Raw genomic sequence first — 22,867 nt, forward strand, 5'->3', positions numbered from 1 at the left:
ATACTTTATGTATGATGATAGATACGGTAAATTTATTGCTTTAATATTATTTACTGCAATCTCAAGTCATCTACGATTGTTTTTGGTAACTGATTTCAGTTTACTTGATAGATAGGCCCGATGCTGAATAAGGGACGATCGAATACTTCTAAACGTCACAATCAACTGAAAGATAGCGGGAAGGATGAACTAGCTGTCGAAGAAGAGAGAAATACCCTAGAAAACTAAAGTAGAACTAAGCGATAAAGTAAAGAAATTAATGAGAAATAACTAAATATTTTGTTATTGATTACTTACAAAAAAGGCAGAACAGAACTGAACCAAATAACATCATGTAAAAAAAAAGATTGTGGTTGGGAGAATTTCATTTTTTTAAATAGTGCACGTGAAATGAAAATAAGGAATTAATTGATGTCAAACATGGCTTTATTGCAGTTGAACAGATGTTTTTTTTTTATTGATTTTAACATTTTAATAGTTAATAAATACCAATACTCTAGATTGAAGATAATGGATTTTTAATAAGTGAATGCACCTTCTACATTTGTATTGTAATTTGTAGTCAACTTCATCAACATATTGATGTTCAGAAGTATACAGTAGGTAGACAAATAGAATTTAAAGTTCTTTTCTATACATGTAACTCAAATTATGTACAGGTAAGTTTGGTTTGAACAGGGACTTTATATTACAGAGACTAGTCACTCCTAACAAAGTCTATATGTGTAACGGTCTTTATACTGGTTTAACTTAAAGCCTGTAAGATTTATATTTGACATATGCATACTGGGGGAAGAGAAATTATTCATGATATTTTACTTTAGTTACAATACCTTTGTAGTTAACAAATTGATAATGACATAGTTATGATGAAAATACTGAGGAAGGGTGGGTCCTCAAAACACTAAAATATAATAAAAATTTCAAAATTTACCTGTAAAAATCAATAATTACTAGACTACTTACTTAATTTTGCCAACTTCTAACTTTTAAGTATTTCAAACTCATTATTATGAAATAAAAATTATGTCACTTTAAAAAAGTTTCTTTAATCTTTTATTTGATGGTAAATTCATATGGTTAAACAAATGGTAGAAATTCAAAATGATAAACAGCTTACTGAGATATAGTTTATGAAAATGTTGATATTTCTTTCTCAAGGTACATTCATTTAGTTACATGTATCATTTTATTGTTACTCAAAGCACACTTATTAAAAAAAGCCATTGCCATTCAGCAGATTTTTCTCTTTTATTTTATATTAATTTCATTTTAATAAATCCAATAGTTTTCACAAACATTAAATGACAAAGCATACTTTATGCTTGGTGGCTTTTATACTCTGCCATGTTTTAATTCATCATTAGGAAAAAAGTTGGGAAATGGGAGTCTTTGATATCTGTTGGTAGATACAGATTTATATGCATTCACTCCTATTTACCAAATGCTTTCAGGAAAACAACCCAACTGTGCCGTACAAAGGTTCTTACTTCTGTGTAAGACATATAGCCGACTGAAGTTGCTCTTTTTGAGGTTGAATTAGGTACAAAAATGTCTCGAAATATCTAGTGTTTTGGCATGCTGCATACAACATTTGATAGTTTTATGAGTCATTCCCTCACATTGGACAATCATCAAAATTAAAATCATCAAAAAGCAACCTCAGGTAAAAAATGTAGAAATTTTAAGAATGGGCATTTGTAATTAGCCTCTAATTCCTTGAAGCATTATAAGTTTTGCTAATTAATAGTGAAAAGTGAAAAAGATATATGGCTTTCATTTGCATTCATTATCCTCATTGTTGCCTTTCTTTTCTGTCTCTAATAAAGTACGCCCTTCAGGCTCCTAATGGACCCCTGTCGTCTTACACGACATGCTTTATTCTGCCTACTGAAGTTGCCAGTGGCCCTCAACCTTTTTTTTTCTTGCATTGGTTTAGCTTCCGATTAAGATATTCGTAGTTGTATGTTTGTCTAACTAAAAGCGGAACAATTTAAAGAAATTTAGTGAGCACGCTCACAATACTCAACACGCAAACATTTACACACTTTAGTATATTCAATCCTTTACATGTATGTAACCAAATAAAATATTGCCCATTGACCGATGTAAAAAAACGTCTAAGATATTATTGTTACTAATCATTCACTAAAGTTTGAAGTAAATTGGTAAAAAAACGGAGGCGTTACCTAGCCCACAAGACGTTATGACAGACACACGGACAGACGCACGGACACAGGTACGGATGTATGGACATACTTGAATGGTCCTAAACATCAAATATTCGCAACTTCTCGTTGGATATAATAAACAAGTGTCTTTGATTATAAGCTAATGCTTTAAAACCTTTTCGGTTTTTTTTTTCGCGTTTTAAAAACAGAATTTCAAGCAATAAAGGGGCGAATCAACCACGATCTTAGGTTTACAAAAATAGATAAATATGTTCTTGTGAAGACAACATAAGTTTTTTTATGTTTATAAAGCAAGAAAACAAATGCTGGTTGTTTAATATGGAAACCCCCAAAATTTTGTTTTTTACAAGATAATGCGTTTTTTTTTCTAAATTCTTAAGATTTTCTAGAAGGTAAATTTAAAAATGAATAGAGCTAAGATTTAAATTGATTAAAAAGCAATTTTGATATAATTTTAATATATGGTTTGTTTTTAAACGATGTTTTTACTTAAATGTTATATGATTTTGAAATACTCATTTTCGTGTTTTTTTGCAGTTTAAAGAAATCGTGAACACTTCCCATTTTTGCAACCAAGCAATTCTGAAAGTACAATGAAAGATCTTTCCAAAGAATATAGCTGTGTGTTAGATAGGTGCATTAAAAACCTCGACATTCCTTGTTCGGTACTTGCCTACTCTAATATACACTATAGATGCCAAAATAGTACGCTCAAAACAAATAGATGCTGTTGTTGACTGTACTAACCAGAAAGTCGTGGTTTATTTTGCTTTTTTTTTCTTCCTTTTTCTTGCAGATAATTGTAACATGGTATACATGCTTGTGGTCTGGCAGTTAATTAAGTTAACTTTGTGAAAATGGCCCATTTGGGTTAGAATAAATAGTCCCTATGTTGCTTTTGTAGTGTGTACATTTTACATGTAGATATCAGATTTGGTATACATTTTTTATTAAAAAAAATTGAACATAAAGATGTATAATTAAAAGGAGGTAATAATTAATTTAATAATTATGTACAACTTCATAATAAAATTAGTGAATTTGGATTATTGTTTATAAAAAACGTATATCATGTTTTCCTGTTTCAGATTAGAATGACTGCATCTCCAAGACACATGCATCTAGCAAGTGCACGCTTTAGTCAGAATACAAGTTCCACTGTCGCTACTGAAATTACCAAGTTGGTTCGACTTTATTATGACCCTGCAACAGGTTTGCATATAAAAACTGCCTCAAATTTATAGGGTTTAACTGCCCCCTTCTTGGAGGAACAGTGTCCTACATGTGGGTGTAGTGATACCTGTATTAAGGATTGTTTTACATGTAATTGTTTCATGCAGTACTCTCCGAAAAGAAAATACTTCATTTGGGGTCATCATCCCTTTTTTTTTTGTTATTAAAATTCCATGGTATTTCTATAGAAGAATATCTTGTCAAATTATTTCCCTCAGGAAAAATAAAGTGGCTTATAAAAATAAATGATAATTATTTTATCATGTATCCAATTTTATATCATAAAAGCTTTTCAAATAATTTGAGAAAAATGTTTTTTTACACCATACATAAACATGCATGTTAAACTCCATTTGCTCATTGAAAATGCAAATTTGTATATTGTTCTGCAAAGTGACAGAAAAAAAACTGCTCCACATAATAGGTACATGTATGGTCTACCATAATGCATGTACCTTTTTTATGTTCACTTTACATTCTTAATATTTCAGCACCACCTTACAAATATCAAAAAGTGTGTCAAAAGACTAGTAGAACTTTGCTTCATGAGAGGCCAGAAAATACATGGGAAGAAAACTACAAAAGACGGGCACACCACTTTGAGTGTGGTTATTACAGTATACCAAATGAATCCTATAAAAACCTAGGTGGCGAATTTTATCTTGATCCTTATGATCTTGTTATGTCAACATTGTCCAAAAATCTAAGTCCAAAGGTATGAGTATTTTATGGTTCAAATACATGTATCATATAAAGTTTGGTTTTTTTTTTTTTCGCTGTAATTTAATTTTTTGCTACACGTATATTTGCAGTAGTTGGCAGAGGCCGAAAATGAAAACGCATAAAATTTTTAACCCTTAAATTTATAATTATCATTTCAAATTTAACATATTGAGTAAATTTTGGGTTCACAAAAATAAAATCAGTCCATTTAATACCAAAAAGTCTAGTCCGGGAGTTTTCATCCTTCATAAAATAACCACTTGCAATCAAAGATAATTATGAACACTAATTCCAAACTATACATGAATCATATATAATTTTTTTTTTATCATAATCTGCATTTGACCTCCTGCTTCCGGGGTGCAGGGTTCCTGGACTTTTTCAAGTTAAAGCCAATTGCCCACTTGAGGAAGGCCAATTTATATCCATCCATAAAGAGTCATTTAATAGTGCTGAAACTCCAACATATATAGGTCCAAAAATGTATAACCAATTACCCCCTGTGCTACAACTGATTTCATCACAAATTGTCAGATTGAATTATTGGAATCACTAGTATAAGTGTCCTTGATATAAACGGTAGTGACAGTGATTGATTAGACCAGAATGCTATAGAAGCTTTTCAGTTATTAATATTTAATTTTTGACCTTTCTGAGGTCAGGTCATTAAATTAATATTGAATATGTGTATTTCATGGACCTTGAACCGTCACTAGTTTGAACTCCTGGGATCATAATTATTCAATACACATGTAAGGTGTTGTTGTATGTAGGCAGTTGAGATACAAGTATCCACATCCTTTGTGGAAGGTACGGAGGATAATTAACCGTGAATTTCCAATATTGGGTATCCTTAGCTATATGTAACATTTAAACTTGTGTTCTAGGTATGGGATGCTAGAAGTAAAGCAGGAACACCTGTAAAGTTGTTCAAACAGAAGAAGAGGAGACAGAGTTACCTTCCTCCACTACCACCAATCAAGAGCCAGGCTGCTGTGAGTTTTATATGTGTAGTCAGTGTTTTGTTGGAATTATGGCTCTCGTTTCTTAGAGTGTATTCAACACTTGATGTTGCTGATTTCTGTCTTTTTTTTCTGTCAGCTGAGTAAAACCACATCCAGGTATTTAAGTCATGTGAATCTGTAAGTCATGTTTATATACAACTGTCTAAGACGGGGCATATTATGGTATTCCGTTGTCCATCGTCAACACTTTGGACAATGACTCAAAAACAGTTTGGTGAATTGTTCATACCTACTGACATAAGCTCCCTTTCAATTTTTATAAATTTTAGATTTTTCGTTTCCGTGTAATGAATTTTATACTTAAAAAAGGGTGATTTTCAAGTATTCGGACAATAACTCAAGACACTTTCACTAACTTTTATGAAACTTTAGTGAATTGTTCATATATATTTAAGTAAGCTTCCTTCCAATTTGTATAAATGTCAAAAAAGGCAGAAACGGCCAAGGAAATTTATATGTTGAAAAATCTTTGAAAAACGGGCCATTTGTAATGATAGTGCCAAATTTTTTGTGCATATTTTGTTTACTTTTTTTGGGGAGGCTGGGGGGTATTTGACAGGGCTCACAGTATTTCTAGTTGATCATATAACTTCATTAAAAGCATAAGGACAAGTTAAAAGGGCAACAGGCGTATTATGCGCTCAAAGTGCAGCTCTTTATTATATATATTGACCCATTCATGTAAGTCATGTTTTTATATCTTTTAGACCCATACATGTAAGTCATGTTTTTAGATCTTATAGACCCATACATGAAAGTTATGTTTTTAGATCTTATAGACCCATACATGTAAGTCATGTTTTTACATCTTATAGACCCATACATGTAAGTCATGTTTTTATCTGTTATAGATCCATACAAGTAAGTCGTGTTGTTATCTCTTATAGATCCATACATGTAAGTCATATATTTATGTTATAGACCCATGGCTGAGGTTGTATCATGCTGTGCTCTACAAAGCTTTTTATTGTATTTTTGTTTAATGTTCTATTTCTTGATGTAGTGGTTGCACGTAAGTCTAATATAAAAGTGCTCATAATTTACCGGTAATGATCGAAAATGGCACACTTCTTGATATAGATAAAGTAGATAGAAAGTGCCAAGTGGAAAACATTTTTTATACACTAAACAATATCAATAAAAAAGTTAACTACTATAAAATAGAGAAAAACAACAATTCCTACTTTAAAAGAGTAATCAAGGGAACCACGGTTATAGCGGTAATCAAAAGAATGTAATCCAGGGACAAAGACCAGACATGGAAAACAGACACACACAACAAAGAACATAAAGTAACTAAAATCATACATACAAAGTAACAAAAGTAAATGAGCAACTCGGACTCCACTAAAAACTGGGAGCATGGACCAGGTGCACCGGTAGGGTAAGCGTCCTCTGTTTTTCTAGAAACACCCGCCGAGTTGCTCATAAAAAGTCAAGTCCGGGGTAGACAAACGACGAAAGGCAAACTATGACCCGTTGAATAAATCAGTTTTCATGGTGCTGATGGATACATCATAACGATCCACGAGTTCATGATGACGACCATAAAACTTCTGTAGTGATGACGTCAATCTTGTAGCAACATAACCCTGTTCCAGAAGTCTATTTGTTAGACTTCTAGCGTGATACAAAAAGTCTGCGTAGTTTTGGCAAGCTCTGGCATAGCGTACGAGATGTGATATGAACACTCCATACGCAGGAGCCGAAGGGATGTTGCCACAGATGAAAGGAAAGTTGACAATTCTGAATGAAAAGTCATCACGTTTGTCGTAAAGTTTGGTCAATAGTTTTCCTTTACCATCGATTTCTAAGTGTAGGTCAAGATATGAGGCTGACTTCACAGTATCTGTAGTATTCTTTATCTCAAGTTCTTTTGGGTAGATGTGATGTATCAAATCCTCGAAATTAGGATTGTTTAAAGATAATACGTCATCTATATAGCGGAAACTGAGATTGAAGGATCTGGCCAAACGATATTCTTTCTTTCTGATCAAATGAGCTATAAAGTCAAATTATGTTAAATAATAAGTCAGTACATTGCCTAAAACTGACTTCTTTATATACATGTATACATGTATTAGAATGTTTCAAAATAAGAAATAAATTGATTTGATTTTATGCAGTACATGTTCATCAGTATTTTAACATCTATAATATTTGTAACATGTTATACATGTACATGTATTATGTTATTTATATGCCATATTTGTTGTAACTGGGTCATAACCATATTTCCTTTATGAGTCTGTGCCAATAAAGTATTTGCATAACAATACAGGGATGTCTTGAAGAAGATGAATGGGAAGCAAAGGATTGTGATGGAGGAAGAACAGTGATCAGAGAACAAATAATGGATCTAGAGAGTACCAAACTTTGGGTCAAATGTGGGCAATCATTTGAAGAAAACATCCTTACTTTGCAGGTGTAGTGATTATAATACAGTAAACTGGAAAATTTGTATGCCATCTTTTTTTTTCGCAGGTTCTGCGATCAATCTACTTTTGCGCAGGTTTAATTTCCCAGGATTTAAATTTTTCATATTTATCAGCCTTAAGAAAACAAATGTAAATTGTACACTTTCCTGTTTCTTTCATACTAGTACCTGTATTGAATTTCATCTTACTAGGATGTCAAAATGTCATTCATAGGAAGCCAAATATCAATTCATTTTGAAAGTACTGGGAGCAAGGCATTACGTTAATGTCAAGGCCACCTTCCTTACCATACATGCAGGTATATTCAGAAGGAGGTCTGTATGGAATTTATCTTTGATGTTATCTTTTTATTATTTTAAACATTGAAATACACCATGAAAGCAATATACATTGTAGTTCATTTGATAATCAACAAATGTGTTTGTTTCCTCAGGAGAAATTTTGGGCCCTAGATTATAGTACCCTTTTGTAAACTTCACGACCATCCACACCTTTTTTTTCAGGAGTTAAAGTCTATCAGAGGAAAGCAAGTAAAAGCTAAAGATGAAATGGTACTGGTAACCATGGAAAGTCCTTATCTACAGGGTGACACACCAGAAAGTCAAGCAACACCATCACCACAGAAAGACATTGGTAGAAAATTACCTCCATCTGGGAGAGTGACAATTAATGATGAGATAAAAGTTATGTCCCCTGAAATATCACCAGTACCATCAGAGATGTCATTAAAGAGTGTATCTGATGATGTAAATAGACTAGATATTCCTGATAAGCGTAAAAAATCCATTTACTTGCGATCAGCCACATCACTTCTAGCTGTAATTGATATACATACCACTGTGTTGTAAGTGTCAAAAATAGGTTTATATACATGTCCTGCATGGGAACATTTGTTAAATAATTAATCTGCTCGGTAATCTTTCATCCATTGAATAACTGTCTAGGATGTGGAAACAGAGGGACGAAAGAGGAAGCAGACCTTCACATTTGTTTAGTTGTTTTCATTCACTATATATGTATTGTACTTGAAGGAAAGGGGAAGTAGTTTTCAATATTTATTTCATATGGTCATCCAGGGATAAAAATTAGCCGTGCCCAGTAGCCCATGGCTACTAGATTTGGAGCTGGGCTACCAAACTTTTTGGAAAATTTAGTTGAAGATATAGAAAATATTAAACAAAAATATGATCTGGGCTACTAGCTTGTATTTCTTTATTTAATCCCTGTGACATGGTTTTGGTGACACTGTTAATAAATAATTTATCAGGGCATTTTGAAATTATGAAGAGGGGCACAGCAGAGACCTTTGAAGCCTGAATGCGAGATCCCTCCATTTCTGTCTAGTGAATGCATTGACTTATACATGTATATAGACTGAACAGGACTAATCAGTTATTTACTGATGGCCAGCTTCAAAATAGGCCTTAAAACTAATTTGGAAAGTATGTAAGCTTTTATTTGCTTTACAAGAAGTAAAAAAAAGGACCAGTAGCTACTGAATTTCTTCCTGTCTATATGTCATGCTTAAAATAGTTACTCTTAACACCCAAGTGTGTGTGATATATAAGATGTTCTTAAACCCTTCCCCGTCCAAAAAAAGTCCTGAATTTCATATTCATGATGGTCATAAATTGCAGCCATATTTTTTTTTTTTTTTGAGTTACTTAAATTTCAAATTTGATCCATATGGAATCAGAACAAATAGTACAATTACTGTTTTTATACATTTTTAAGGGAAAGGAAGAAGAGAGCAAAGAGAATTCACATGGAATATTTAAGAGCTTTGAATATTGTAATTAATTCCTTGTACAATATGAAAACTAGAGATATTAAATCTAAGGTAGGTAGAAGACAAGATGAAATATTGCTGCTGTGGCGTTAAACCCCAACAATCAATCAATCCAAAGCTTACATAAGACTTCCCATTGGTTTGTTAAGGATTTATATGAACGGAAGTCTTGTGAGTGCTTTCTGAAATGATGCCCTGATTCATAACTTCAATCCATGCTAACAGTTGTATTTATATGGTTGTCCTTTCTATAGTGTTTATTTGTCCAGGACCACAAGCACATTGTAAGAAATTTTCTTGATGTGAGATTTTAACTTCCTGTATGAGTCTGGACTTTCCCATTTTCTTTATAGCTGATCTAATCCAAAGGAAGGAACATTGTTTAGCCAGAACCTTTGATCTCAGTTTCCGCTATATTGATGACATATTATCGCTAAACAGTCCTAGTTTCAGGTATTTTATATATCACATCTACACCAAAGAACTTGAAATATAAGATACTATTGATACTCTGAAGTCAGTCTCATATCTTGACGTACACAGAGAGATCGATGGTAAAGGAAAACTATTGACCAAACTATATGAGAAAGGCACTGACTTTTCATTCGGTATTGTCAACTTTCTTTAAATCTGAAGCAACATCCCTTCAGTACTTGCGAGTTTCTAGACTTCTAACAATTAGGCTTCTAGAACATGGTTGTTGCTACAAGATAAATAATCACTACAGTAGTTTTTTGGTCATCATCATGAACTTTTTGATCATTATGGTGTATCCATCTGCTTCATGAGAACTGATTTGCTCTACATGTCATAGTTTTCCTTTCCTCTCTCCTTTACACTGGACTTTTTATTAGCAGCTCGGCAGGTGTTTCTAGAAAAGCAGAGTACCCTGACCCTACTGATGCACCTGGTCCATGCTCCCAGTTTTTAGTGGAGTCAGAGTTATTCATTTACTTTCGTTGCTTTGCGCCTATTATTTGAGTTATTTTATGTTCTTTGTTGTTTGTGTCTGTTTTCAGTGTTTGGTTTTTGTCTCATGATTACATTCTTTTAATTTTCGCTAGAATCTTTGTTCCCTTAATTGCTCTTCCACTCTATTGAATGGTAGAGAAAATTTTCAGTGCAAAAAACTTGCTCCCATTGGACAGATTAATTTCTAATTTGTAGGGGTACTGTGATCATATTAATTTTCATAAGTACTATATTTTGCACTTTTCAGTCCACTGCAAAAATAGCGAAAATTAGTACACCGTGAAAATAATACATTTACAGTAGACAATGTGTGCAATTTCATGTTTCTTTTTGTGAACAGGTTATCTTGGGTAGTATTGAAAATTGGATAGTTATATGTACATATATTACATCAAGTTTATTGCAAGCTTGCATGGTTTTTCAAATTTTTCTTTACAGACACCATTATCAGCTGAATATCTGAAACAGTTACGGAAAGATACTGCCCCTGGTCCTGGTGATAATAGATAGTAAGTACATTACCATTATCAAATTTTTAAATTTATATATTAATTTGTATATGCCATCTTTGAAGAAGAACATTTTATTTAGTACTGCTCCCTGTTTGTCTGTAACATGTTTTCATAAAACATAAGATATTGATTTAATTTATAAATTATTGTGTGCATTTATGATAGCCGTTTTGTAATTTTAGCAGAAAATTCTATTTTGATTTTTGCAGTTTTGAGAAAAATTTCACGCATTGCATAATGCAACATTTTGCAAATTTATGTCAGACAAACTCTTTGAAAATTGAAAGCATCACAATAATTCTGAATGTACAGTATATGACATAAAGCAGGACATGGCTGACTACATAAAAAAAAAAGAGATCAAGGGGAGATAATCCAGAATTATCTTTCTTGTCATTCTTAAGCCATTTATTGTGTTTGTTAAGCACTGTATAAAATTAAAGGACTATCTCAGTTTGAGAGTTTTTTTTTTTTTTTTATAAAACCATACTTGGTAGAACAAGCCAGTTACATCCATATTGCCAGCCCATAAATCATAAATATGATAACTCAAAAGTGCATTGAAGGATTATGATGATTTTTTTTAACAATCTTCAATAACCAAGGGATAAAATGGTGCTTTCCTCCTTGGCTATTGAAAATGATATCTTTTTGCAAGGAATCTCCTTTTTGTTTTTCACATTTTCCTGATTATTTTGGTCATTAGTTAGGAGCTTACCATGTGTTTTAGGGCAGGTGATTACTAGTGATTTTTTATGCCAATAAATTTCTTATACTAATTTTTTATATTTTCTATTGTAGCCCTGGACGATTTAGACCTACGAAGAATCTCTCGGTCCTAACGGTACCATCTTCAACAGATGACAAGCAAGCCAGTATTGCCTCTATGTTCAACAAGAAAAAGCCTTCCAATATGTTTGAACAAGTAGCAACGCTTCCCACTAAATTGGGGACAAAATCAAAATTTGAGTAAGACATAATGACTTGCAGAGTAAACAATTATTAAATTTTAGCAGAAATTTTCACAATGTTTTTATTATTTTGGAAAAAGTAGTTGGATTAAAGTGCAATATTTATAACTCATTTTAAACTTTAAATCATCCCGATTCACATTGTTTTATAAATTTATATTGATATTTGAATAATAATAACATTGTGATAGTACTATTGTTTGTGGGGTACCAATTTTCATGGTTTTTGTGGATGAGCTAAACTAAGAAAGGAGAAGGTTCAGTTATGGCCAATTTTGGCCTCTGAATTTGAAATTGTTCAAAATAAAGATTTTTGTCATCTTTGTACACATAAGTGTTTACACCAGCTAGTTTGATAAGATTTAGGCCAAAACATAAACGCATTTCATTATTATAGCACCAACAAAATTGCCTAAATGATGAAAAATCCATAAAATCTCAATATTTCAGCGTATTTTTGACAATTTTGTAAAAAACAAATGTGGCCTCACATGTGTTCATTCTTGATCTTTATATATATTGTGTATCATTGTGAGATATAGCATATATATCAATATTTTGGATAAACACGGATGCGGCCACTTCCATTTTAGGCAAAAGCCATTGAAAAATATGTGCGAAAATGCAACAAAATTAAAGATTTCACTAATAATGTGTTAATTTTGACTGCTATTAGGTCAAAAACATTCATGATATTGCCAAAATCGGCCGAGATGTATTTACTGCAACCGTTATCCTTTCAAATAAAGTAACTAGTATAGACCAAAAAATATCTTTCACTCCTTTTGCTCCCAGTGAAAAGAAGATTTCCATTGATGTGTATATCTAAAACCTCAGAACCATGAATTCAAGAGTGGACAAACTTGTGTTTCTTTCCTAATCCAGGAAAATTGGTATTATAGTTACTATCAGAGGACTCCAAAAGGGAGATAATTGACCTATGCATTTTCTAACTCCATTTGAAGCAGGTGGTTTTCTGTTTGTGAGCTTGCTTATAGATTTTCTATTTTGAAAAGCATTTAGCTAAGAGGGTGATAGAGCAGTTTGTTACCTCAAGAAAATCATTGTCACCCTGAGGCGCAGCTGAGGATGACAGTGTATTTTCAAGGGGTAACAAACTATTACCTTCTTAACTACATGTATATGTTATACTACATGTTCCATTTTCACAAAAAAGTAATAGAAAAAAAACTATTGCTGACTGAGACATGTGATTTAGCAGAATATTACCCTCGCATTGTACCAAATTTGAAAAAGAGCAAAATTGACATGATGTTTAATAATATAATTTATAATTGTACCTTAAGGTTAAAAAAATTTTAATTATTTTTAGTAGTGTAAATATTTTAATTAAGGAACATCTTTTACACAGTAAACTTAGGATGCTGAAATCCAAAGGAGCAGATGATGTTCCAAATTTAGAAACCTGGGAAGATTTCCTTGCTGTTGATCCTACAGCCCACAAGCCTCAACGTTCGAAAAGGAAGTCATTTGCTACTGGTGTACAGATTCTTGTCAAAGCTGTACAGTGGCAAAAGTAGGTCGTATGTCCTCTTTGTAATAATGGTAACATAATGTTATGCAGTGTACTAACTTGTTTTGCTTTTTTTGCCACCAGCAAAGTGTATAAAGTCTATATTTTTCGAAATCCTTGAACTTTTGCAAGGATATTCAAGAAACTTTATATTGTTAAAATATTGTCAAAAAAAGATCAATGTAAAGATGGAAATATACTGAAAAAAATACTCCTAAGTGTTCAGCACAAAGAAGGCGTGCTTTCCAGAATAAAATATCTTCATTGATATGCAGGGTTTGGGCTGATTACTTTCGATTGTAATTGATTGAATCAGAAATACATAGAGTAAAAATGAAATAGATTACATCATGATAAATCATAATTTCAAATGTAATTGATTACATATGATTACTTTTGTCAAAGTAATCTTGATTACTTCATGATTACTACAGATATTTCTGTACGTTAATAAAAGAAGATAAATTTATCAATGATAAGTACTGCAAATGAACATTTCAAGGGCAAATAGTTCAGCGCTGTTTCAGTAAAAATTATGAGGAACCCAGGGATAACAGTATCAAAAAGTGGTCATTTAAAGTAGAAAAGACTTCTTTGCATGGAGTTATATTGACAGACTTGTGCATTTTTGAAGTGTGTGATCCGATTTTCTTTATTTTGCATGCTTTTTTCAAAGACTTGTACTAACAGGTTGTTGGAAGAATCAAGAAATGAAAGAAAGAATTTGACTAAATAGAGTCTGTATAGAGAATTTGAAATGTCATCTATGCCTATTGAAACTTTTAGAGTGTCACTGAATTTTTTTTTCTTTCAATTTCAGACGCCTGAGTATTTCTCCACAAGTACCTAGTATTGCCCCCTCCTCTGCCACAACCCCAAGCCCTGGGGCCAAATCCACAGGAAAGACAACACCAGTAGCAGAGAACCAAGATGGGAGCAGTAAGTTAGAAAATATAGCCAGGCAGCTACAAACTGAACAGAAAAAAGCCCAGAAGAAAACTCCAATTTGGCAAAGAGTTGCTGCAGAAAAAGCTGAGGTGTATGAGGTACCAGTTGCTAAAAGGTAACCATGGTAACAGGCTGTCCTTTTTTTTTGAAAATTATTATCAACTTTTGTAATAAAAATAGGATGGGGATTCCACTTTCTTTTCTGTCACTTTATTTTATCTTGACATCTGTGTGTGAACAATGTAGAATCATCATCTTTCTATTACAGTAAATTCAGATATTTTGATGATGTTTTTATGTATTTGGCAATTACAATGGATCGACGATTCCATTATTAAAAATTCACATTTGACTTGAATTGCAAAATAATTGCACTGAAATATTTCTTTAATTTACAGCAATTGTTTACATTCATAAAAAAAAAATGCTTACCACATTGGTTTTCAAGATTATAGGTCAAAGGTAAAGGTCATAGTGTGGCTTTTTAAATTTTCAAGTGAGTAGATGTTTTGTGTCCAGTTTTCATTATTTTGAAAATTATTCTAAATAATAATATATAAATAATTCATGAAATGTTGAAGTTTAAAACTAAGGTTTGATATACTCTCAGCTAAAGATGATCTCGCTTAAGGAGGTAGATCTAAGGGACACAACTCTTACAAATCATTAGAACGTTTGTATTCAGCATTTTATATCAATCTCATAACAAAGTAACTAGGATTTTTTTCATTCTGTTTCAAATGAAAGCTTGAAATGCTTTGATAAAATTGAATATGATACAAACATTTCACTGATTTCAAGAGTTATATCCCTTATCCTAGGTCTACCTCCTTAATTTGGGCTGAAGTTGCAGTTTTTGTCCTTCTATCAAAGCACTCCAACATCATTTGCTTTTGCAACTATTTTGATTTGAGTACTACTTACACAGGAAAAATTGCAACATAGTTTCAAAACATATGGAAACATATGTTTAGGACAGGCATGGAGTTATATCTATTTTTGCCCATTAAAACTCTTGAACTGCATATTTTGCCCCAATTCAATTGAATACATGACCTTAATGACTGGAATCATCTGGGAGGCATTTGTTTACCTGTTCATATTTAAATGAGAAAGTATATTTTAATTGAAAATGTATGTTTTTCATGGTAGTCCTAAGCATATGAAAACACATCCAAAACATGTTGCAATTTTTTCTGTGTATAAGTCTTGAGTTGATGAGATGCTTATATTGTATGGTTATAAGAACAGTAGTGATTACCTTATACTACACATGATTTTAGGACAAAAGAGGAGCAGGTTGACCCAGAAGATTTAGTGGAATCTATGCAAAAAAAGTTCTTCAAACTGAAAAACAAACAAAAATTGGAAATGGATGCAGAGGTTCACAAACTTGAGAGGTAAATATATGTAGAATATTATGCAATCGAATTGCAAGTAGTTAATTTTGATTTTAAGGACATGGGCAAGGTCACATTGTTTTCATGGAAATGGGATGCTATGCTTCAGGTTTTCTTTTGTTTAGACTCTAACCTTTTTCCTTGTGTACATGTTTTGCATTTTTAGCTCACCTGGCCAAAGGCCATATGAGCTATTGCCATCACTTGGCGTCTGTTGTCGTTATTAACAATTTTTCAAAACTCTTCTCCTCTGACACCACTTGACTAATTGGAACCAAACTTGGTATGAATGTTCCTTAGGGTATTGTGCATAGAACTGGTATGGGCATTTTTGATCCGTCGAAAAACATGGCCGCCATTACTAAAAATAGGACATAGGGGTCAGACAGTAGTTTTTGGCATATATCTCCAAAATCGTTAGATGTAGCCAAATTCTGATTGGGGTAAAAGTGTTCAGGATGATGAGATCTATCTGTGGTCAAATTTTCATTTTGATATGTTAAGCCAAGTCGGACTTGTTGTCCTTTTTTGATGTTTTTTTGCTATATTGAATGTTATTTCTTTCAAAAATCTCCTCTGACACCACCTGACCACTTGGAACCAAACTCGGTATGAATGTTCTTTGGGGTATTGTGCATAAAACTTTAATGAGGATTTTTGATCCGTCGAAAAACATGGCTGCTGTTACTAAAAATAGAACAAAGGGGTCAGACAATTGTTTTGAACAAGTATCTCCAAAACCGTTAGTTTTAGCAAAATTATTTCTATAGCTGAAATGACCCTTATTATAAGGCCATCAATAGTTGTCAGAGATCAAAGTTGTCAGGTGACTCCTGTAAGAGTTATTGCCCTTGAAAGATGAAAAATGATTTTTTTTTTACAGTTTTCAGCCAATATCTTTGAAACTAAAAGAAAGAAACTTTCTATCACTGAAATGATCCTAATGATAGTCCAACCAAATTCTTCTTGAATCAAAATTGTTGGACAACTCCTTGTCAAATTTATTGCCCTTGAAAGACAAACTTTAATCAGGTGAGTGATTCAGGAGGGGAATTGATCAGGATGGTGAGACCAATGTATGCTGAAATTTTCATAAAGATATGTTGGTCAGTGTTGGAGTTATTGCCCTTGAAGAGAAAAAAAGGGCAAACCAGGCGGATAACTAAGATACTCTCTATTAATTAAATGATTCTTGTGACAATGGTATGGTAAGGTCTAGAGTCCAGCTTTAGAAAGCTATGAAGACTATTTTTTGACCAGGTGAGTGATTCAGGCTAGCTCCATTTTGCACCAAAATTCTTGGAAGAGATATTGTTCTTTGTCTCTAGTGATATCTAAATTAATTTTTTAGAACCACCTGGTTGTTAAAACTACTTTGATTTGCATATGACTAAATTTTTCAATAAGAAATTCTCTTATCTGCATCCAAGGTTATTTTTAGTGAAGCGGAAATAGCCAAGATTGTTTCTGACCTTGAACCATTGAAATTTCATTTACCTAGGTCCAAAACCTTTAACCCTTTTCATCTTTATTGAGGCCATATCGTTTTACTCAAGTGGACCATTGAAAAAAGCCAGGACTTTCCACTCTTGAAAGTAAATTTGAATCCCTGCTTTGAACCCCTAGTTTCTTCTTCAAATAATTCTTAAATGGGCTGCAACTTCAAGAATGATAAATACATGTGTTTTATATTTTACATTTATAGTGAGAGATTACGCCTGTTCAGATATAAATTTGGTTTATTTGAGGGCATGAGTCCTGTGTTTGATCAACATGTCACAAGACTTCAAGCTGCCAGGAGTAATATTCATGAAAATGTACACATCAGTGAAGTTAAACCATCTCTATGGTAGGTTTTACAATATTTTATCTTGATGACCCCATAAGGACCCCTAAAGTTAAACCTTCTGTATGGAAGGTTTCACAATATTTTATCTTATTGACCCCATAAGAACACCTGAACTTGGGATTCACAATACTATCTCAGTGATCCCATAAGGACCCATTCTCTGTGGTAGGTATCAGAATATTTGATATAACCGAGACAACTGGTGTGGTACCTCATGTCTGGCTATCAGAATGAGTTGTGTGGGAAATCTAACTCAGTGGTAGGGAAGATCACTATTTTTCTTCATTATCAGCTTGGCACATACAGGCAAAGTTCTCAGTATATTATTTATTTGATTCCCTAAATCTTGCATGTAGTTATTCAAAAAGATTCAGTTTATATAGTAAATTTGCATCCAACAATATGTGTTCAATATATATAACTTCATTGTGTCCAAACATAAAAACTAAATTATGAACTGTCCAAAAGTGATCTAAAGCATATCTGTCCTAACTAAGACTGTTCTTTCAACCCACTTTTAAGTAAGTACTTTTTAACCCTGTATTATCCTAAAGTATTATTACATAATATTCTCATATATATTTTTGGCATTCTTGTTAAAACAAAGTGTCTGTTTACACCATAAGTAATTCTTAATCTTTTACTAATTAACATGTTCATTTTTGACCTAATCTTTAATACAATTGGAAACACTTTTATAATTTTCCAAATCTCCAATTTAAAACATAAATCACTGGTTATATCACCACAAAGTAGGTGGTATATAATGATCATTCTGTAGGTTCATTTGTTTCTTCATCTATCCCAATTCCTAGTCTGCAACTCCACTGAAATCACTGAATAACTTTCACAAATATTTGATCACATGATGCCATTGTTAAATCCTTGAAAAAAAATCTTGCTTTGATGTTTTCCCACTTTTTATGAACCCCTTAGGTATGTATTAAGTAACCAAAGTAATCATTTTTAAATACTGTTTTGTTAAATACTTAAATCAGTAAGGTTTTCCTCATAAACTAGCAAAAAAATGTTTTCTTAAAAGAAGTGACCAAGAAATACCTCAATTTAAAGAGCAAGACTTCCATTTGGTTGTTTTATCAAGTTGGTAAATCTTGTACATGTACATGTTTAGTATTGCATGTATATCTGCAGGTAATAAACCATGAAGGTTCAAAAGTCAATAAAAACAAGCTTTCAGTCAAGAATGAAAAGACTTGAAGATATATTTGTTAGTGAATGATCCATAAATTTGTATTATCCATAGGTACGAGGAATTAAAAGAAAAGGCCCACAGGATATGTGGACATGGTAGAGATATCACTGAACTGCTGAAGAACATTGGGCAGCATTCTACCATGGATAGCAAGTCCCTTTATCAAGGCAAGGTAAGGCAATGAAGATTGAGCAACATTCCACCAAGGATAGCAAGCCCCTTTTTCAAGGCAAGGTAAGGAAATGAAGAGTTGGAAAGATTCTACCATGGACAGCAAATCCCTTTATCAAGACAAGGTAAGGCAATGAAGAAGATTGGGCAACATTCTACAATGCATATCAAGTCCCTTTTTCAAGGCAAGGTAAGGCAATGAAGAGTTGGCAACATTCTACCATGCATAACATGTTCCTTTATCAAGGTACAGTAAGGAAATGAAGAAGATTAGGCAGCATTCTGCGATGGATAGCAAGTTCCTTTATCAAGGCAAGGTAAGGCAGTGAAGATTGAGCAACATTCTACCAAGGATAGCAAGCCCCTTTTTCAAGGCAAGGTAAGGCAATGAAGAGTTGGCAACATTCTACCATGCATAACATGTTCCTTTATCAAGGTACAGTAAGGAAATGAAGAAGATTAGGCAGCATTCTGCGATGGATAGCAAGTTCCTTTATCAAGGCAAGGTAAGGCAGTGAAGATTGAGCAACATTCTACCAAGAATAGCAAGCCCCTTTTTCAAGGCAAGGTAAGGCAATGAAGAGTTGGCAACATTCTACCATGCATAACATGTTCCTTTATCAAGGTACAGTAAGGAAATGAAGAAGATTAGGCAGCATTCTGCGATGGATAGCAAGTTCCTTTATCAAGGCAAGGTAAGGCAGTGAAGATTGAGCAACATTCTACCAAGAATAGCAAGCCCCTTTTTCAAGGCAAGGTAAGGCAATGAAGAGTTGGCAACATTCTACCATGCATAACATGTTCCTTTATCAAGGTACAGTAAGGAAATGAAGAAGATTAGGCAGCATTCTGCGATGGATAGCAAGTTCCTTTATCAAGGCAAGGTAAGGCAGTGAAGATTGAGCAACATTCTACCAAGGATAGCAAGCCCCTTTTTCAAGGCAAGGTAAGGCAATGAAGAGTTGGCAACATTCTACCATGCATAACATGTTCCTTTATCAAGGTACAGTAAGGAAATGAAGAAGATTGGGCAACATTTCACCATGGATAGCAAGTCCCTTTATCAAGGCAGAGTAGGGCAATTTGGCTTTAAATCACCTTTGTAGTAAAGTGATTATTTATGGCAGTCAGACAATAGATTTTGATCTGCTCCTTGATGCACACGTTGTTGTTTAGGCAGTAATTTGAGTCAACAATGATTTTGATATGAATGATTTTGCTTTTGGTTTGTATTTATAAATTTCTTGAATGAGTATTAAATGCTGCATTCTTGTCAAAGAATAAAAAAAAAATGTTTTGTATACTACAATTAATTGTTGTTTTTCTGTTTCAGGCTAAACTATGTCTTCTTGTGATGTCCCTCCCTTCTAATGAGATTTGTACAGTTGGCTTCCAGACTGCTATCAAAGTAAGTCCGATGAGTCTTTTCTTTGATGTTGTATCACAAGTGACTGATTACACTTTCAAAAGAGTATTCAAATCAACGTTTAAGGAGATAGACCTGGGGTAAGGGAAGTAACTCTTGAAATCACTGATATGTTTACATCATATTCAATTTCATCAAAGCATGTCAAGCATTCCTTTGAAATAGAATGAAATAATTCCAAGTTACTTTGATACTTAGATGAAATTGATGTAAAATGCTTTACACAAATGTTCTAATGATTTGTGAGAGTTATGTCCCTTACCCTAGGTCTACCTCTTTAACTTGTGTTAGTTTCTGTTATTCTGCTTTGACTGACATTTTAACATCCACCCATATAAAATTCACACTGCTAATGGTAGAGGAGATACAGAGAAATACACAGAACAAACGATGTTTTATTTTTTTGTTGATCTATGTAGGCCAGATTTTCATGTCTTGCAAAGTGCCAATTTCATGTACAGTCTACAGAGTTTTTGTCTCAAAAGTGCAATGGCTGATTGACAATCTAAAACTGTGTATGTGGTCTGTAAAAGTTAATATGATGGATTTTTCAGATGCATATATTACCTCATAAAGACATTAATTATCCTCAAATTTTTCTTTCAGTACTTACTGGAGACTGTTATGTTGCATGATCTGAAGAATTTCTTGGACTGGATAGACCTAAGAAAAGTGCCTTACAATGTGTATGAAAAGAAAGAAATTGAAAACAGGGATCTGGAAAAATAAAGTACCCTAGCATTACTTTTTGTGTCTATACAAAACAATCCATAAAAAAGTATTATTATGAAAAATGGTGCTATTCATATTTTTAAACTGGTATTATATTAGAAAACCTTCATCTGTGACATTTCTTTAAATTCAGAAATAATTCAGTTTGTTTATACCATTATCTTATATTTAGATAAATATGTATTTTTTGTATATGCATTATACATATTAGTAATTGTTTAAACTCTATCACATGGCCTAATTCCTAACCCTAGGTTTAAGTTGCCCCCTTTACTCAGAACACACTTAAAGTATAATTTTGTTAACATACCAAAAGTCTGTTTCACATGCCAACTTATTGACCTTGGACCACTATCAGCCAGAGGGGTTGGTTTTGGTTGAGGGTTGATATGGTGTGTGATACAGATTTGTTCATGTCATGTTATTGCAGTATCCATTGTCATTTGTTAATTCAGTAGAAATTATTATCGTCAGGTATAAAAATTAGTGATATTTACATTATAATCTTCCCTGTCATTTTTGTTGAAATTACTGTTGAATGAATCATCTGCTATATATTATATACCTACATGTATTAGTTTGGTTTTAAGGTACATGTATTGTGAATACTCAAGATTTAGTTACACATTGTGCAATACATGTATTTTTACAAGAGTTATCTTTATACTGTTGTTATATTTATACAATTAAGTTATTTTTACAGTTGTTATCTTTTATGCAGTGTTTGATGTTTACAATTGTTTTGTGTTGTATTTTTTACGCCCCCCCCTTCCCACTTTTAAGAAGGCAATAAATGTTGGTGAGGCAAAAGATTTTCAGTAGGTTGGATTATCTTGATGTTGATATTTTTATTGTTTTTGCATTTAAGTAGCTGTCTTTGTAAGAATCATGCAAAATTTGAAAAATGTGATACTCCCCAAAAAGGCCACATATTTATATTTTTGTAATTAGGTTGTTTTATGGGTCTTTATTGTGAGATGTGTAATTATTCATTCATATCTGCCTGCTCTTAGGAGATAGTAAACATTGAAAATCCAATAAAATCTATTGTATTTGAGTGTCATTTACAGAGTTATCTCCCTTAATTTTGAAATCTACAGTGCATTCTGTATAATTTGTATCTCCTAAGAACACAGTTATATGAAAAACCACATGTTACTTTCTGTTAACTATGTTATTTTAAACAAAATATCAAAAATAAAAATATGTAGGCTTTACGACCATGACACACATTTTGCATGATTCTTATGTGGAGTGCTACTTAAAACTTGATAAATTTGTTTAAATTTTTTATTGACAGTCAAAAGATACTTTTAAGAATTTCTTTAATACTTCAACAATTTTTATTTGCCCATTGTTTATGCACTTTAAATATTTGGAATGCAGGTTTTATGTGATTGGCTTTTTCTGGCTTAATTAATTGTCTTCATCATAAATTTGTGTTGCTAATATAGTTTGTATATAGAATACACTTATGTCTTTCAACAGTCTCTCATAAATCTTTGTAGATTATTGCTTATAATGCTAATGTCTTTCTTGTTTTATGTAGATTTTAAATATGCATGTTTGTATGTGAAATACTGAATGTGAATCTGAATCAGCCAGTGTTGATCATAATTTGTTACTGTGTATTTTGACAATGTTAAGTTTAAATAAATAAAAAAAATGAAAATGGTCCATTGTTTTTCTTTGCCTACACCCCTAATGAATAGAGGAACATTGTACTGGTATATTTTCTC

The 22,867-nt window shown here is 32.7% G+C and overlaps 1 protein-coding gene across 1 annotated transcript in view; it reads left to right on the forward strand.

Moving 5' to 3' along the window:
- Positions 1-22,802, forward strand: part of LOC148598179 (uncharacterized) — a 23,492-nt gene extending 690 nt beyond the window's left edge. Inside the window, exons 2-17 of the mRNA XM_088559921.1 lie at positions 112-247; positions 3,281-3,404; positions 3,917-4,140; positions 5,036-5,143; positions 7,455-7,598; positions 8,115-8,455; positions 9,346-9,451; positions 10,811-10,881; positions 11,686-11,853; positions 13,228-13,392; positions 14,210-14,452; positions 15,621-15,737; positions 17,443-17,586; positions 18,851-18,971; positions 20,304-20,378; positions 21,003-22,802. Coding sequence (XP_088416047.1) covers positions 3,287-3,404; positions 3,917-4,140; positions 5,036-5,143; positions 7,455-7,598; positions 8,115-8,455; positions 9,346-9,451; positions 10,811-10,881; positions 11,686-11,853; positions 13,228-13,392; positions 14,210-14,452; positions 15,621-15,737; positions 17,443-17,586; positions 18,851-18,971; positions 20,304-20,378; positions 21,003-21,125 — 2,268 coding nt within the window. The 5' untranslated portion in view covers positions 112-247; positions 3,281-3,286 and the 3' untranslated portion in view covers positions 21,126-22,802. The remainder of the gene's footprint in view (positions 1-111; positions 248-3,280; positions 3,405-3,916; positions 4,141-5,035; positions 5,144-7,454; positions 7,599-8,114; positions 8,456-9,345; positions 9,452-10,810; positions 10,882-11,685; positions 11,854-13,227; positions 13,393-14,209; positions 14,453-15,620; positions 15,738-17,442; positions 17,587-18,850; positions 18,972-20,303; positions 20,379-21,002) is intronic.
- The last annotated feature ends 65 nt before the right edge of the window (positions 22,803-22,867 follow it).

This window comes from Perna viridis, chromosome 14, assembly GCF_037379345.1.
Source record: "Perna viridis isolate PV_CMFRI_1.1 ecotype Kerala chromosome 14, ASM3737934v1, whole genome shotgun sequence".
In the NCBI taxonomy this organism is placed as follows: domain Eukaryota; kingdom Metazoa; phylum Mollusca; class Bivalvia; order Mytilida; family Mytilidae; genus Perna; species Perna viridis.